The sequence below is a fragment of the Cygnus olor genome, chromosome Z, assembly GCF_009769625.2.
Source record: "Cygnus olor isolate bCygOlo1 chromosome Z, bCygOlo1.pri.v2, whole genome shotgun sequence".
NCBI lineage: Eukaryota > Metazoa > Chordata > Aves > Anseriformes > Anatidae > Cygnus > Cygnus olor.
Genome location: NC_049198.1, coordinates 2169494 through 2186085, shown reverse-complemented (window position 1 = coordinate 2186085; position 16592 = coordinate 2169494). Strand labels below are relative to the sequence as shown.

Here is a 16592-nt window from a genome sequence, read left to right as displayed (position 1 = left end):
TTAATTAGTGCTGGGTTTTTATTTGTTTTTTTTTTGTTTGTTTTGTTTTGTTTTTTTGGTGGAATTCCAGTTGTTGCATGTGACATACAAGACATAACCACAGCAGCTTGGCAGGAGAAGCAGCGTTCCCTCGCTGTGGGGTTATAGCCCACCCTGGGTGTGTTGAGCAAGGCAGAGGGCACCAGGAACATCGTGCTCCGCCTGGCACACTTGGAGGCTTCACCTCCAGCTTCACGGTCTAAGAAACAAACAGCAAAAGGAGGCAACACCGGAATAATTTGGGCCAACCCGCAAGGGAGGAAAGGAAGCGCTGTGAGGGAAGGCTGGCTGCGAGGCCAGATGCAGAGCGGGGCTTTGTGTCAGCAAGTGAGGTGGTTGGGCTGAAATCCTGAAAAAAAACGTAAGAGGCAGGCAGCGAGCAGACGTGTATATCCTAAGAGATAACAGCTTTAAGCTAAAAAAGGGCAGATTTAGATATTAGGAAGAAATCCTGCACTATGAGGGCAGTGAAGCACCAGGACAGGTTGCCTGGAGAAGCTATGGCTGCCCCATCCCTGTTAGGGGAACCTGGTCTGTGGAAGGGCTTTAGGGCTAGGTGGGCTTTACGATCCCTTCCACCACGACCCCTTCTGTGTTTATGAACCCTTTATTTGTCCCAATTTCTATTGTTTAACTTCATTTTTCCCTGGTGGCAACGGGGCTGAGGGGCGTTACAAAATGGCTGCCGCGCATGCGCCGTGGGCGGGCGCGGCGGGTTTGAACGGGGCTGAGGGGCGGCGGCGGTTCCGTCCCCTTAGGGTGCTCGCACCCGGCCGGTCCCTGCTCCGCTGTGTAAGTAACCCAATTTCCTGAGGAATCGCTGCACTAATATTGCTCTGCATTTATTTTTAAAGGTCAGGAGATTGCCTTGTTTAGTGTCAGTTACTTCGTGCTTCCTGCCCCGTTCTCCATTTGGTGGAATAAGAAGCGGTTGCTACACTTACTGCTTTGTTTAAGTTCCTTTAGCTTCTCTGACAGATTAACATCCTTTTCAAAATTCCGTTTGTGCACTTAAAGTTTGCTTAGAGTATTTTTTTAATGCTTTTTTTCCTTTTCTCCATCAGTGTGACAGCAGAGGAAAATGGCTTCTTCAGATCTGGAAGACTTGTGCTTTCACATCAACATGAAGATTTCAACTATTAAAAAGACTCTGCAATTAAGAAGCATAGGTAAAAGAAATTAAGGCTGGGTTTTGTCTCAGTTTTGGTTCATACCTCCTTGCAGAAAATCAGTGAGCTGGGTGCCAAGCAAGTGGGAGGATGCTCCTCTGAGAGACCTGTAGGCTGGTGGTTAATGCGCCATATATTCTGTACACCTGGTGGGAAATCCCCCAGATGGGAGAAGAAAAAAATACCTTGTCAAGTTAGGCCTAATTACAAAAGAAGTTAAGCCTAATTACAAAAATGTGCAGAGGAATAGCTGGAGGCTAATACAGGTGTCCTGTCCAAGCGTTCCAGGAGTGCCTCTCTGTGGTGTAAACATGCTGTGGGTAATAAGCTTATTTAATCTGCCATGGTGAAGCTGATATAAATGTTTTCGGCTCATCTCTTATCCTTTCTTAGACACAGATGTTACAAAGAATCATAGAAATGGTGTTTGGAGGGGTCATCTGGGCTAACTTTGTGTTCGAAGAGCAGAGGGAGATTGTGAAGGAGTTAATGTTGCTGCTTCTCTTGGGAGGAGATGCTGGCTGGGGAGCATAGAGCGAGCAGATAATCACTGCTTGCAGAGGGGAGGGAAATGGAATTTTGTTTTTGTGTTGGAGATGTTTTGGTTTCCTGGCGTAACATTCTCACATTCTCTCTTGGACAGGTCAAGAACCGTCCTTCAAATCTATGCTCTGTAAAATAGGACATGAGATGGTCCTCTTGCATGATCTCCTGAATAAAATGGAAATGGAAGTTCAGCAGCAAGAAAAACTGAAGAATTTGCTCAAAGTAATCATTTTTCCGTTCATAAAATAGTGAAACATTCAAAGAAATCTTTGACAAGTGCCTAGTTGTTATTCTCTAGATCCTAAGTGATATTTTTAGATGCATGAGGTTACTTCTAAATGAAGGGGCGTTTTGTTTGCAACAGTGATGTGATGATCCAAGATTGAGGTGTGCCATGGAAAACTGAGTCTTGATGGTGTCATGCTTTGTGGAGACTTAAGTCACTGGTATCAAACTGTATTTATCTTGCGTACAGCTCTTAAAGCAATCCCAAAAGATTGGGGAGCTTGGTAGGGAATAGGTAATTGAGAGGTTGCTCATCTGTTTTGTAAGGCAAAGTAAGTAAATGCTTCTTTATTTAACTGAACGGCAACAATCAAATACTTTTAAAAACTTGTGAAGCAATGCAAAGTGTTAGCTACTGTTCTTGAAACTCTTCCCTGTCTCCTGTTGGGGTTGAGTGGAGGTTAATGCCTTACAGACTGTTGTGGGTGTTGCAAAGGGAGTGCTTAGTGGAATCCTCAAGAAGAATGAGTTCTTGTGCCACGAACAGAATCGATCAGACACATAATTTTTGCGTGTACATAGTTTGGACATCTTCCTTTGTAATACCTTTCTCTTTTCTTTGCTTAGAGAAACATTTCTTCTGTTGTTTGTGTTCCTTATGATTAATTCAGAAGGCGTGAGAGAATCAGAAAATGCATTGTCAAGCCATTGCTTTTTCTTCTTGATCAAAATCTTTTTCCCAGATGAGAATGGGATTCTATCCACAGTACTCCTGTAGAACCTGCTGATATCAATGTAGCTGGTGTTAGAGGATTAAAGGCAAAAAGAAGTCGTAATTTTCCATCAGATTTAGAAGGAAGAATATTTTATAAAACCAGCAGATGAAGCAGATTTCCTGGTGGTTTATTAAGTCGCAGAACATTAAAAAAGCTATTTTTCAAGCTTTGTGCGTTGAAAGGGTGGTTTAAGTGGTTGAAAGGGTAGTTTTGTTTTTACATCCATGCAATAGATACACAAATGAATTGATTAGAAGATATTTATCTGTTGTTTTAGTGTGCATTTTCAGTGCCTTTGTTTGTTGTGTGTTTTTTTTGAAAGTGTTCTTTGAGGAATATAGATGACTTTCTTGCAGTATCGCTTCCTATAGTCACCACCACCTTTCCCCTACCCAAACCTGCCATGGTACGTTGTTAAATATTACTTCTTCCCACTCAAATTTCTCTGACACTTCGAGGACAAGGACAGGAAGATTCACGTTTTCTTTAGCTTTGTTTTTCTGAGCTTTATTTGCTGCTCTTGGGAAATTAGGCAGTAAAGAAATAAAACAATGGGAAGAGACCAAAAAACACCTCTTAAGAATTACTTTAACATCATCGTAATAGTAAGCTAATTCTAATTGCATGACATTATTGATGTTTCAGATTTCTGATGGTTTCCAACATTAATTTCAGGAGCTCCAGAAGTCTGCTGAGAGAGATCAAAGCGAAGCACAGCACCTCCGCGAAAACATTCCCCTCCACCTGCCTAAACCGACTCAGAGCTGGTACGTGGTGTGTGAGCGTGGAAATGTTGCATCCTACAGCTCCCATCCTTTCAGCAGGAGCTAACTGTGAACTTTTGGGACCCGAGGTTCTTACATGTATTGATTCTGGAGTTTGCTCCCGATTTTTATTTTATTTCTTTTTTATGTTACTGGGCTTGTGCTAGCGCCGTACCAGGACTTCCAGGACTGAAGGGTGGGTTGGTGATCCAAATGCTGGGGCGCTAGGATGAGGTTGACACAACTCTTCCCCATACTGAAGTGTCATTTGTCTAAGCACCCTTTCTCCTTCGTCCCATGTTATCACTTCTCAGTGCTTACTGTGGAGGATCAGGTAAGTGCAAGACGGGATATAACTGGTCAGAATCCATCTGTGCTGCTGTAAAGGGGTCTTCGGTCCTCTTCCCCAAACCTTCTGGAAAAGATTAGGGGTTTGCTTCAGTGGAGAGGATGGCAGGAGGCTGGAAAGCACAGGAGGAGCACAGTTTGTGAACTCTCACCTTCCTTGGTCCTTGCCTTTATCCTTCTCGTCCAAACCCACCACCACCAAAATCCCCACGTTTCCCTTTTCCTTGCAGACATTCCTTGCAGCTAGCTGTGAGGATTAGCCTCGTGCAGGGCCTCACCTTGCTTTTCAGACGCTGACACCTGAATTTGTTGAATTAGCTCCTGGATTTCAGAAGGGATTCGCGCTGTGGCGTGGCACAGAGCAGAACTTCGGTTGTCACAGTTTCGTCTACCAGACATTTTGGGAGTCCAGCAGGTGGCACTCACCATCCTCGACACTGCAGAGCTGTTCGGGAGGGGAAATAAATAGGACACGGGGGGCTGGGGGATGTCACACCGAGTGCCACATCAGACCCAGGCCCTGGGAAGAGCAGATGGCACGCTGCCGTGCTGCTTGCCGACTGTTGGCCCCTTGTCAAACAGATTTCGTCTTGCAGGAAGGTTTGGCCGAAGCAGAGAATCAGTTCTTTGTCACGGGTCAGCTCTGCCACGCTGTAATTATTGCTCTCGTGCTTCTCAGCCCGGTTGTGTCCTTGTCTTGCCTAAAAAAAAAATCACAAGGTGATGGGTACCGTCGAATTTCTTTGCTTCAAAAGATTAACGGGTGAGTCAGCCTCCCCAAGATCTGAACTCGTCTCAAAGAGCTGTGAAGTGTTTTAAAGCTGCCTGGTAGACTGGAGCTCTGTGCTCCGGTTCCTCCGATTAAAAAGCGAGGCCTCCCGTTCTGCGAAACGTAACGGGACGTTGAATTCTTAACTGCTCTGCGCCGCCTTGGGGCTGCTTCCAATTCACCTGCTGGCGGCTTCCCTGGCAGCGAGACGAGGAGCCGTAATGAAGTCAGCTGAAGCACGCTCTTCGAAAAGGGAGCGTGTGCTTTCTTTCTTTCTTTTTCTTGCAGGAGAGACCGTGATTTGTATTCACCCGGCCTCTCAGACGGGTTGGAACGTAGGGCTGTGAATAAGCAGGCTTGAAAACGTAATGGTGTCCCCCTTACTGCTTTGCTGCTATTTCTACGCTTGATGTTCATTCATTTTCCAGTGTCGCTGGGCTGGCTGCGAAAAGCGAGGACCAAACGAAAGCTGCAGAACCTGAACATGCGAAGAAACCTGCCAAGGAGCCGCGATTTATTAAGGAAGCATCCTTAATAACCACGGAAGAATTCGAAAGCGTTCCCGCGTAAGTAAGCGTGGTTTCTTCTGAGACCCTCTCACACCAATTTGGCCAGAAAACCGAGGTTTTGGGGGAAGTGAGCTCTTGCAGGACTCCAGCTGACAGATGTTTTGAAATTTGAAACATTCCAGAGTGAAGCAACGTAGCAATAGCTCCAGGCATGATTTTATGCGGTACTGGCGAACCTCAAAATGAAATGAACAGAGCTCACGAGGTTCTCTTTTACGCGTTTGTCGGGAAGAGTGGAAGTAATCTGGGAAAGCCCAAGCCGTGTACCTCAAAAATCACTTTAATTGGATGAGCAGAAACGTACTAGCTAACCAGCGGGTTCTCTTCTTGTTCTGAGAACTGGCATTTAAAACGAGACGTCGTCATCTCGAATGAAATGCACGGCTACACAAAAAGCAAAAACGATGAGAAACGCGGTTTTTAACTGACCGTGACAACTGGTTTCTGAAAATAGCGATTTTTGACTTACCAGTCTGTTTTGAGAGGGGTGAAGAAATTGAACTTATTAAAGCAAAAGCCACCTCCCACTGAAATCTCCTGAATTTCTGGAATAGAAACTTGTTCTTTTCCCTACCGTCTGCACCTGATTAATAAATATCCTTGTTCAAAGACCCTGATACCTTTCCTTAAATAGGATTTTGGGGACAACTGCAAATATTTCTGGGGGGGGAAAAAAAGCAACAAATCAAGATTCTGTGAATGCCTACGTTTAATTTGTTATCGAGACTCTGGGTTCGATGTGTTCCCTGACAACAGTTGCTTCAATAAGAAATGTTTTAATGGCTTTTCTGATTTTTTTTTTAATGTTTTTTGTTTATGAGTCTATTTTATTTGGGGCTTTCATATCATCTTTGCTGTAGCTTTCAGAACTTTCAGGTAAACCACGTCTACCAAATTTGCTTCAACCGAATCCAGCAACGAAGGAGCCTGAACGCTGAGCTAATAAGAAGGGATTTGGGGTGGGGATTGGTTCTTAAAAGGGCGTTTCTATTCTGCAGGTCATCTCTAATATTTGGTGGATTTGCTCATTAGGTGCATCTCTGATAGAATTTGGGAAAAGCAGGGCTGGAACGCGACAATTTTTGGCCTTCATCTAAGGCAGGAGAAGTAGGCACAGCCAAATGTTGCTTTAACCCCCCCAGTAAAAGCTGTTATCTTCCCTGATGAACTCTTGGAAGTGTTTCGTTATCCTTCAAAGTGGAAGGTTTTGCACTGCTGCTTGTGGGTGAGGAGAACGGGGACAGAGGCTACCTGGGCACCCTTCCGTTCCTCACTGCCTGCGCTCAGCCTGCCTGAGGGACTTCCTAAAGCCCAGCCGCGCGTCTGCAGTGCACGTGTGTCTGAAATCCTCACCAGCTGGGCATCGTGGGCTGCGCAGCGGCCACGGGTCTCGTTCCTCTCCCTCCTCCTGCAGCCGCGTGAGGATTTAACCGAAAAAATCGAGTTCTTTTCACCCTCTTTGTGCTGAACGCGAAGGAGAACCTTACCCTGACATTATTAGGGCGCCAGATGTGCGGTCTTCAGTGGCTTCGTGGGTTTTTTTTTGAGCTCTGCAGCAGGTATTTAACAAAGGTACGTGCTGTGTTCAGGCGCAGGTACGAAGGATCTTGATCAAACAGAATAGTCTCGCGCAGTAGGAAACCTGCAAATTATCTTAGCCTTCAAATCTGTTCCGGAAAGACGCCTCTTTTTTTTTTTTTTGAGGAACAAAAAAGAAATCGCGCAGTGGATGTCTCAGCGTTCAATTGGAGGCAAAGGAACATGCTGGCTTTATTCTTTCTCAAAATTCTCACCACTTAAGGTATTTTTAGCGTGTGCATTTTCATTATAATTCTCCGACGGTAACTTGGGGGAATATACATTTCTTTTAGCCTAAATATTTTTTAGGGAGCTGGCCGTTAGGAGCTTCATCTCTTTTCCAGCTGCATCTACGTGGCAGACCGCTGTTAGGCTGTTCTTTGAAGAACGTAGCCGTGTGCCTTGGGTTTTGTACCTATGGATTCAAGGGAGAAATAGGTTTAGGGAAACAAATTGCGCTTTTCTGGTTCTGCTTCAGGGTGAGCTGAGGTTTTCTGGCATCTTTAAGGGTATTTTACTGATTGTGGGAGCGTAGGGCCTCGACTGTAGGTGTTTTAGACTTAATACCTTGGTCTTCGTAGCCTACAAATACCCCTGTGACTATATAAAAAGGCTAAGGGGTGCATAAAGAGCAATAAATAGCAATTAATGTCTATAGGCCAAGTACTTCTGTGCTAGTAGGCTGTATTACTCCAAGTGTGACCGCATTTCAGAGGCAGTAGGGCTGCTTTTACTCAAGAAGATGCTTGCAGAGTAGAGTATTTTTGTCCAAACAGTTGCATCTCCAACTTTGGGTTAATCAGAAGATCCATGAAGCTGAAAACTGGCTACAAATAACTTCGTGGCAATTCAGTTTGAAACTGGAGGTGACTCCTGGAATATTGACTTTTTAATTGAGTAACTACTTTAAATTCCTCGTATGTTTTCCAAAAACTGAGGTTTGCCGTTCAGATGAAATGAAACGAGGGAAGGATTTCTTTCTTCGTTGATCTCTTCCAACGTCCTACAGCTTTTTAGTCAGATGATGTACCGACCTGAAGAACCCCGTTCGTTCTTAAAATGAATTGTAACACTTTCCTCGAAGTATTTGAATTCCACACGACTGCCTGCTGATACGGGACCAAACGGAGACGGCCAAATCTGGTTTGCTGCCGTGACTGAAGGGTGATCAAAGGCGAAGTCAAGTCGCAAGGTTGCCCCGGCTTTTATTGCAGTGCTTCCTGGCGTTTGGTCTCGTGTTTAGTTCGCTGCTTATCACATGAGTTTCAGATTTCATTTCCATTTAATGGCTTCTCAGTTTGCAGCTCTGCGGCTGATTTCCGTTTCCTTTTCCTTGAATGCATGCCTCTACGTCTCTAAACACTGCATGGCCTTACTCGCAAATATTCCAATGGTTTGATGTTTCCACGTCGCTTTTTTTTTTTTTTATCTGCTGTGCTTCCTGTAGCTCTGGGCTGTCATCAGCAGCCTTTATTATTTTGGTACTGGTTTTGTGAAATGCTCTGAAAGCTCAAAAAAAAGGATGCTGGTACTGCGTAGAGTCCAGTAGGCTACACGAGGAAATACAGAAAACAAAACCGGTATTTCTCCAAAAAACAAAGGAATACCTACAAGATTATAATCCTACATAATCTTTTCTCTTTAATATGAACCAAATTTCACTCCTAGGCAGGAACATTTAATTTCGCTTTTGGCCTTTGCCATGTTTTCTGCCAAGCAGGTCGATTTTTTTTCTGTTTGTAGTTTAAGCGTTAGGCTATAAATGCAACCTTCTTTCCATTTTTGAAATGCTCCTGGAAGTTTAAGGGCAGGATATTTTTTTTTTTTTTACTTCTTGATTTGGCTTTCTAATGTCCTTCTTTCTGCTTTAAGTTTTATTATGGCTTTTTTTTTCCTGCGGTGTTATTAAGCAATCTAATGAACTATCAGGTTTATTCATTAACACGAAGCAGAAGAAACCGCCTCTAACTAGGAGCAGCGCGTTCAGTTCAGGCTGAATAAAGAGGAAAATAAACAGAACTTCACGTTCGTGACTCTCTGGCTACTGACTTTGATTTTTATTTTTTTTTTTATTTGCAGGTATATGAAAGGTCGCTTGACGTACGATCAAATCAACGCCGTCGTTCAAGATATCAACAAGGCCGTGGTGGGCAAGTACAAGATCCTGCATCAGCCTTTGAAATCCATGAATGCATCGGTCAGGAATCTCTACCACCGATTCCTGGAAGAGGAAACTAAGGATACAAAAGGTATTTTTTTTTTTTTTTTGCGTTTATTAGTGCCAAATTCGTCGCAGGTGGATCTGGCGGTGTCGGTAAGTATAAAATAACCGGACAAGAGGTTAAATGGCGAATGACAGCAGATGCTTTTCGTGTTTTAGCACCTCATTTTCAGGAAATAGTCTGTCCAGACACTCTGGTAGTTGGAGTGACCTATATTAAGGGAGTGTTTAAAAACATCATTTGGGAAAGCTTCAGAACATCTGCTATGACTTTTTCTCAAAACAAAGCAACAACAACAAAAGGAAAAATGGAACAAAACCCAACAACCGTAGACTTAGCGGGGTTTTCCCTCCGTCCCCAGCATGTTGTGACAGTCTAAATCGGATTTGGCTCCTTCAGAATCCCTCTCCCCTATGGAGGCACCGACAACACCTTGCCATGGAGGTTCTGGTCCTCCCTTGATGTAAGGGGAGGAGATCAGAGAACAGCCCGTATAAAATCCGTTGACCGCTCCCGCTAAGCTGCAGTTTAGCAAAAAAGGATTTTTCTTTCGACTGAATCGTTTCCCCGTAACTATCGTTGGTTTTATTTTGTGTGTTTTCCCTGAATGCACGTGATTTTCTCGGCACGTTGTCACAAAAACTCAGAGAGCAAAACGATTTAATTCGGAGTCACTCTGAATAGACTCGAGAACCAAACCGCATGCACCATGGGTTCAGTTTCTTAAGCTAGAATGGACGCGAGCTGCTAAAAACTTGTTGTGAGGCAGGCAAATCGAGGTAAGCAGTCACGTTGCAGTGGCTTTGTGGAAGAGACAGGGCTGTCTGATAATCTTAAGAAGTCTTCTCGTCTTTAAAGCACAGACGAGCAAAAACGCCCTGAAATGTCTTTGCCGTGCAGCTTACAGGCTAGCTTTTCCAAATACACGTGGCACAGTAGATCTCTCATCTTAAAATCTACTCTTTGACATTCCTTTCCTGTTGAGAGCAACGCCACGGTGTCTCCCTCTCGATTCTTGCCCTCGGCAGAATGCAAGAACATTCTCCCCTTAAATGTTCACTGTGTGCTCCAAAGAAAGGCTGAGAGAGCTGGGGGTGTTCAGCCTGAAGAAGAGAAGGCTCTGGGGAGACCTCACTGGAGCCTTTCAGGATTAAAGGGGGCTTATAAAAAAGATGGGGAGCAGGCTTTTGCTCGGGTTATAACATGGGAATGGTCTTACGACTCGCCTCTGATTTGGGCTTGGGTAGATCTTTGTGCAGACAAGCCCTGCTTCAGTCTAGCAATGGCTCGTACCCTACGAATCTGGGATTTCTTGAAACACTGCTCATCTTCAAAGGTTCTTGAAGTTTGGGTTCGGTAATGGCATTAAATTCAGTCCACAGAGAAGGAGAAAATGGGCGGAAGCCACAGAAGGGATTCCTCGATGGAAGCGAGTGTTTAAATCTCACGTGAACGTAAGAGCAGAAGCTGCGATGCCGAGGTTTTCCTAATTGTGAAAACTCGAGGCTTTTAATTTCTTCGAGTACCTGTGAGCCAGACTATTTTCCTGTTTGTTTTTGGAAAGTTCAGTTACAGAACTAGGACGTGCAGCATCCGAGAGGGTGCGTTGAGTGGTTTGTTTTGCGATCATCTGGGAAGTCTAAGCAAGGTCTGACAGCTGGCGCTTATCTGACCAGCCCCAAATGATTCAATGTCTTCGTCCGGTGCGTTTTTCAGGGTGAGGTTGCACGTTCAGTGATTTGTTTGCTTAAATTTCTGCCGTGAGCGTGCCCGTGCTTAGGATTCCCGCAGTTCCCCAGCCTGGGCTGCTTGCCAGCTGGTTTCTTCCTCTGGTTTCGAGATGAGCAAAGATGCTGCCTGGTTTGTCAGGGCGCCTTCCCACCCAGCGAGGTGATTCAGTTTAGTTGTTTGGTGCACGGGGGCTCCTGTTTCCAACCAAACCACCACCACCGCCAGCCTTCAGCCAGCTCCGGTTTCTTGGTAAATAAGATCCTGCTGCGCTGAAGGCTGCTGCCCTGAATTCTGGGCAAACAAAGGAAGAATTTGTGTTCTGCCCAGGCTCAGGAGATTGTTATGCTCCCCCAGATGGAACAGAAAATGGAAATTGTAAGTGGCACTCTAGGACCTCAGTCCCAAAGGCCAGCACATCATCCTCGGATGCTTCTTCAGAGTGGGGTCGCGTCCTGCTCAATCGCTCGTTAGATTTAGAGATGAAATCTCTCCATAAAAACAGATTTTCTTGTGTAAACCTACCTTGCACTTGTTTAATAAACAAAAATTTCCCAGCATCTTCGGCTTTCCAGCTAGCATCAGCTTCTTTCTCCTTGGTTAAACTGGAAACAGTCTCTCCTAACTTAGGTGGGGCATCTCTTCCCTCTATTTAAGATGCTTCTGCCTTACTCTGAGGGTAAACGGAGGGAGAATGCTCTCCTCCTTTTTTTTTCCAACCCAGATCACCTGGAGCCATGCAGAACTCTTGCTCCTAAGACTTGGAAGCACGATACTATGGAGGAACACAGTATTTCCCCCTACTTAGTTGTCTTAAAGATAACTGGGTGGTTTTTATCCCTTGAATTAGCATGCTCCTGGTTTCAGATGGCTTTTCTTTGTTTTCCAGGAGAATTTTTTGTCGTGGAGGCCGATATCAAAGAGTTCACCCAGCTGAAAGTGGATAAGCGCTTCCACAGGATCCTCAACATCCTGCGCCACTGCCAGCGAGTGAGAGAAGTCCGCGGCTCGCGCCTCGTCCGCTACGTCATCTGCTAAGGAGCCTTCTGGATTCTGCTTACCCAAGATGCGTGGAGGGCAGAGACATGAAGAGGTTTTGTCGTCCTCGGGGAGATTCTACGTGTGGGCATTCCTGTTAGGCTCTCTTAATTTCTAAAAGGCAGTAGCGAGGACCGAAGAGTGTTTTCCAAGCATCTATTCTACATTTGGAGTAGCAATATCAAAGGGCCTTGAAGTATTTGAGCTTTATTTCTGAAAACTTGGGAGGCACTGATGTCTTTTGGTAAATTACAAACACAAACCAGGTGCAGACGCAAACACAAACCAGGTGAAGTTGGCACACCTGTGGTCGTAGGAAGCCCTAATCACATTTTTAGGTCGGCACTCAAAAGTGAAATTAATGTTCCTTACTACCCCGTAGCTACCCAAAGGAAGCATTGGATTCTTTTTTTAGTGCCGCAGACCAATTTCCAGACTTCCTTTTCTTCATCTTTTTTTTTTTTTCCTTCGTATCCTAGTTGTGCGTTTTGGAGTTCCTTGCATCATTTGAACGGGAAGATCTGAGGTGCTTTAACCGTTTCCAGTTCTGCTGGCCATGTGGTTTTCATACTTCATCACGCAGCCAGATGTTTTTTTTTTTGCTCAGACCAACACACTAGGTCGAAAGAGCAGAGCAGGGATAATTTTTTTTCTGTTGTAGTGAAAATGTTGAATTACACTTTAAAAATACTGGCCAAACCCTGTTATTTTCATTATAGAAGATTGCTTTCAAAGGATCTGTTAGTGTAGTAAATTCCGGAGTAGAATTGTGATAGATTTCAGCTCTGTGAGTGATAAAAATTGCTTTGATAAGAAGACTTGTAGTCTTTTTTTCTTCCATAAGCCTGAATCTGCTGTTATCCCAACAACTAATCGAAAACACCTCCTGTTTTACCCTGTCAGGTGACAATTTAATTCATATTAGATATTTAATTCATTCAGATATTTCATCTTCGGTATAGGAAGACGCGCAAAATGAGAACTTCTGTAATTTCTGTTTCCACAGTTGCCAGTTGGGTCTGTTAGATCTGTTGTTACAAAGCTTAGTTTACATGAAGAGAGATTTGGGTCCGTGGATCATCAGGGTCCCTTTCCTCCCTGCTCTCAGCTTTGTGTACTCTTAACAGGCTTTCAAAATTCCGGACTTGTAACCTTCTTCTTAATAAAAAGAAATTTATTCATTTAAAAGTTGTGCTTCCTTGCCTTTATTTCGTGTTTTTGGTTTTTGAAATTTCCAGGTGACTTGCCCCAGACTGTCAAACGGCCTAAATTCTGTTTTTCTTCTGCTCTCATCCGACTCCTCAGCTCTCCGGGAGATCCTGTTGCACAGGTGCCACACTAGAGGGACGTTGGCCTGGTGGACGTGGGACTATTCCGGTAATTTACAGCATGTTGACTTACCTTCCTGGGTGATTTATGTTGTGATTATATGGCTTTAACTTTAAAAGTGTGGGGAAGAAGTAAAAAGAGCCCCAGGTTAGCCCCAGAAGAACTTTTTGTTAATGGGTGTTGCTTGTGCCAGCTCGCAGTTGGATTGCGTTCACCGCTCCTCCACGGCTGCTTGTTGTCAACGGGGTTTCTTTTATTCTTAGGTTGAGGCTGTGGTCTTACAAATTGCTTCCTGCTAAATATTGAAAACCAGAAACTGATGTTATACAACATCACCATGAATAACCAAAAGCAAGGTCAAGTCCTGATAGTTTTGTCAACTTTTTTTCTGCTCGGGCACCATCGCTAGGGTTTTTTGTACTTGTTTTGGTCTGGGTAAGCTCAGTTGCTACAAGATTACTTTTTTTTTTTTCTCTGCCTTTGTAATTACTTTTAATGTTTTGTTGTGGGGATTTGCAGTTCGTGATTAATTAGATGTTGGTTAACAGCTTTCAGTCTGTTACTGTGGAATTTTTAATTTTCTAAGCTATTTTCCCTCGGGCGGATTCTCACAAACGGGCTCGTTATTTTAAGCCCGTATCCTTAACGTCGTGTTTTCATTCTTACTTTTTACTTCTCACGAGGAAGCTGAGCAGTTGGGATTGCAGACGCTTGTTATACCCTTCTCTTCCTCAAAAAGTTAATGACTTGTGAGCTGGAAAAGAGCAAAGCCGTGGTGTCCCAGGTGCTCAGCAAGTCCCCGTCTCCTTCCTTGAACGGCACGTTGGTGTTTCCAAAATGTTTTCGAGACAAAGCCTTCGTCTCCGTGAGTCACCTCAAAACACGGCTCTCCAGCTGCTGCCGGTGTACGCTCGCTTATTTCTCTTTGGCTGGAGTTCCCCTTATCTTTCATCAGCACACAATTGGCACTGGTGTTACATATCACGACGCGTTCCCGACGATCCTGCCAGATAGCTTCGTGTGATAATGCTCCTCCAGAATTTAGCTATCGTGCCGCTTTCCAGTGCGAACTTGCACTCCTCCGAATGTCAGCTTTTTTCTGATGCTTCATCTCCTGCAAACAAGGAAATAAAGCTGAGGCACCGCAAATTTAATTACCTGATGGGCGAGAAAGGAATCCTGCGTTCTCCTCGCAGCCTTAATCCTGCTCTCTGCGGGGCATGACTCAGTTCCTTCTCTCACACCCTGTAAGGAGCAGGAGGAGTGGATGATGAGTGTGCAAGACCAAAGCCTGCACCTAAAAAGCTGAGACAAACCCAAGCTGGTTTTTAAAATGCTCTCTGTTCCTGTTGTTTTGCTGTTTCGTTCTTCTAAAAACAACAACAACAAAAAGCTTTTTGTTCGCCTTAACTCCTCTTCTGAAGAGGCACCGGTGGAAATAATTATCAGTGGAAATAAAATGCTCAAAGCTCTCAGCCGTACTTTGCGCGGTGCTCGGCTACGTGTTATTTCAGGAGGCAGCAATTTCCATCTGTGAAAGCACATGTTCCCCTTCACGCTGCCCGTGGGGAGGAATAGAAAACAAGCATTTCATGTCACTCACGCTGGAGCTCAGCTTACAGCGAGTTAACGTGGAGCAAAACCCGCCGGTAACTGTGTAAAGGAAGACCGTGAAAGTAACGTCATCGATAGGAAGGACTTGGAGAGAACAGCTTTTGCTTTCTGAGTTAAGAAAGGTCTCGTGTGTGCGCGCACACCTTCAAGTGACTCTCGGAAGGGTTTCTTGCAGCTTTAAGGGCGTGCTGATAGTGCCAGGGTGCTCACCTGGCTTCAGCCGCTTGGTCCACGTCCTTTTGAGGCCAGCGCTGGTAATGTGGGTGTCACCTGGGTGGTGATTATTTCCCGGCACCCAAATATCCGCACCACGAAATAAAACCGACATAGGCAGCCCGAGAGAACAACTGGTGGAGTTGTGAGCCCTGAAAAAAACAACAAAAAAAGCTTATTTTAGTAATTAAAATTAAAACCTTCTCATCTATGTTCCTCCTATCTTGTACGATTTCGGTGGGAGCTCGGTGCTGGGACTTTATTTTGGTCCCTGCTGTATTTACACGATCATTCAGTAATCCAGTTTTGCTTTTATAAGAGTTTTCCTTGAGCACTTGATTCTTACCGGAGCGGACCCATTAAGGGGAGTTAGCTGCAAGCGAAAACAAGAGCTGTGCTAAATCTGGGACTTGTGTGCGATAACCAGGAGAATATAGAAGCAGCTACAGAGCTTAATACCCTGGTAATGAGGCTTACGATTTTCCACAATTAAGTACAAAAACTAAACGGGGCTTTCTCATTAAGCAGCTGACTCTTTTTTAATAAAAAAAAAAAAAGCCTCTAACTTGTCATATTGCATTTTCCTGGGAATTGGGATGCAATTAAAACGGAGAAAGGCTTTGTAAAATGGAACCGCTTTAAGCACGCTGATTTTTATGCCTAGGCAGAGGCACGGAACAAGTTTATTACTACACACGCCGCTTTCAAAGCCGAACAAAGGCTGAATAAAAACCAAGACATTGGAGGAACCATGATCAGAACCAATTAAGCCTGTTTCTACTTTGATGTAGTAGGGTGTAGCCTCTGCTTCCTCGTAGGGAGAATTTCCTCGGATTTGGTTGAAAATTGGTTGTCCCATTTCCCCGATTCTTCAGGGATCTTTATGGATTTGCTGAGTGCAAATAAACCAGACGAAGAGTGGAAACAGAAATGGAGAAAGCCCCCCAGAAGAGGCTGTTTCCCTTAAAACTTTGTTTAGTCTTCCAGCAAGCTGCTTTATGACCAGTAAAAGTCTTGTGCGCTGATCCATGCCGAAGTTTGCCTTTTTTTTTCCATTTTATTTTTCGATTTATCGGGGAATTTGCTCACGAGAGGAGCTCAGCCCCATCCCCATGCATCTGTGTGGCCAGCGGCACCTCACTCCTGGCTGCTGACGCAGCTTCTCTGGCTGCGTGCTGAGCAGCAGCGTTTCGATTATGAGCTAATATTTTATGTTTGCTCTGCTGAGAAGCCTAAATAATTAAATTTCCCCGTGGCCCGAGCAGGCCAGGAGTCGGACAAGCTTCGTGGACGGGGGCTGTGCCGGCTTAAAAGATGTGCTGGCATAAATGGCTGCTACCTGGCTGCTAGCTCCTTAAGAGAAACCGCAGCGCTGATCATCAATAATTCAGCTGTGGCTCAGCAAATCAGCTTAACCTTTGGGAACGCGCCGAGGTTCCTCTTGTGTGCAGCCTTCGTTTTCAAAGCAGGAGGATGATTCATTCGTTCGCAGCAGCTCGCAGACCGTGCTTCTTTCGAGGCGGTTTGTTTGGGGGAAACAGCCGCGAGCAAGGGTGGCAAACTATTCAGATGTGTTTCTATTAGTCCCTATTTTCCTCGTTGTTTTAGCAGGCTATTATTTTTTTTTTTTTTCGTGATACCTGCAGGGAGGAGAAATCCGAGGCA

General features: G+C 44.7%; 1 protein-coding gene across 3 annotated transcripts; it reads left to right on the top strand.

Moving 5' to 3' along the window:
* The first annotated feature begins 711 nt into the window (after positions 1–711).
* On the top strand, positions 712–16374 carry SKA1 (spindle and kinetochore associated complex subunit 1). Of its 3 annotated transcripts, XR_005815227.1 has the most exons (8): positions 713–831; positions 1104–1208; positions 1852–1976; positions 3431–3522; positions 5065–5202; positions 8863–9032; positions 11623–12134; positions 16362–16374. XR_005815227.1 is itself a non-coding variant. In XM_040540987.1 (7 exons), the coding sequence occupies exons 2-7, from the start codon at positions 1121–1123 to the stop codon at positions 11769–11771; spliced, it is 762 nt and encodes a 253-aa protein (XP_040396921.1). In that variant the 5' UTR covers positions 713–831; positions 1104–1120; the 3' UTR covers positions 11772–12952. The 3 variants fall into 3 exon arrangements, 2 of the variants coding, with proteins under 2 accessions (XP_040396922.1, XP_040396921.1); XM_040540987.1 differs by lacking the exon at positions 16362–16374 and having other exon boundaries at positions 11623–12952; XM_040540988.1 differs by lacking the exons at positions 5065–5202; positions 16362–16374 and having other exon boundaries at positions 712–831; positions 11623–12952.
* The last annotated feature ends 218 nt before the right edge of the window (positions 16375–16592 follow it).

Coding starts and splice junctions, on each gene's coding strand:
- SKA1 (XM_040540987.1), top strand. CDS start 1,121: ATGGCTTCTTCAGATCTGGAAGACTTGTGCTTTCACATCAACATGAAG. Junction 1,977..3,430: donor AACTGAAGAATTTGCTCAAA/GTAATCATTTTT, acceptor CATTAATTTCAG/GAGCTCCAGAAGTCTGCTGA. Junction 5,203..8,862: donor GAATTCGAAAGCGTTCCCGC/GTAAGTAAGCGT, acceptor TTTTATTTGCAG/GTATATGAAAGGTCGCTTGA.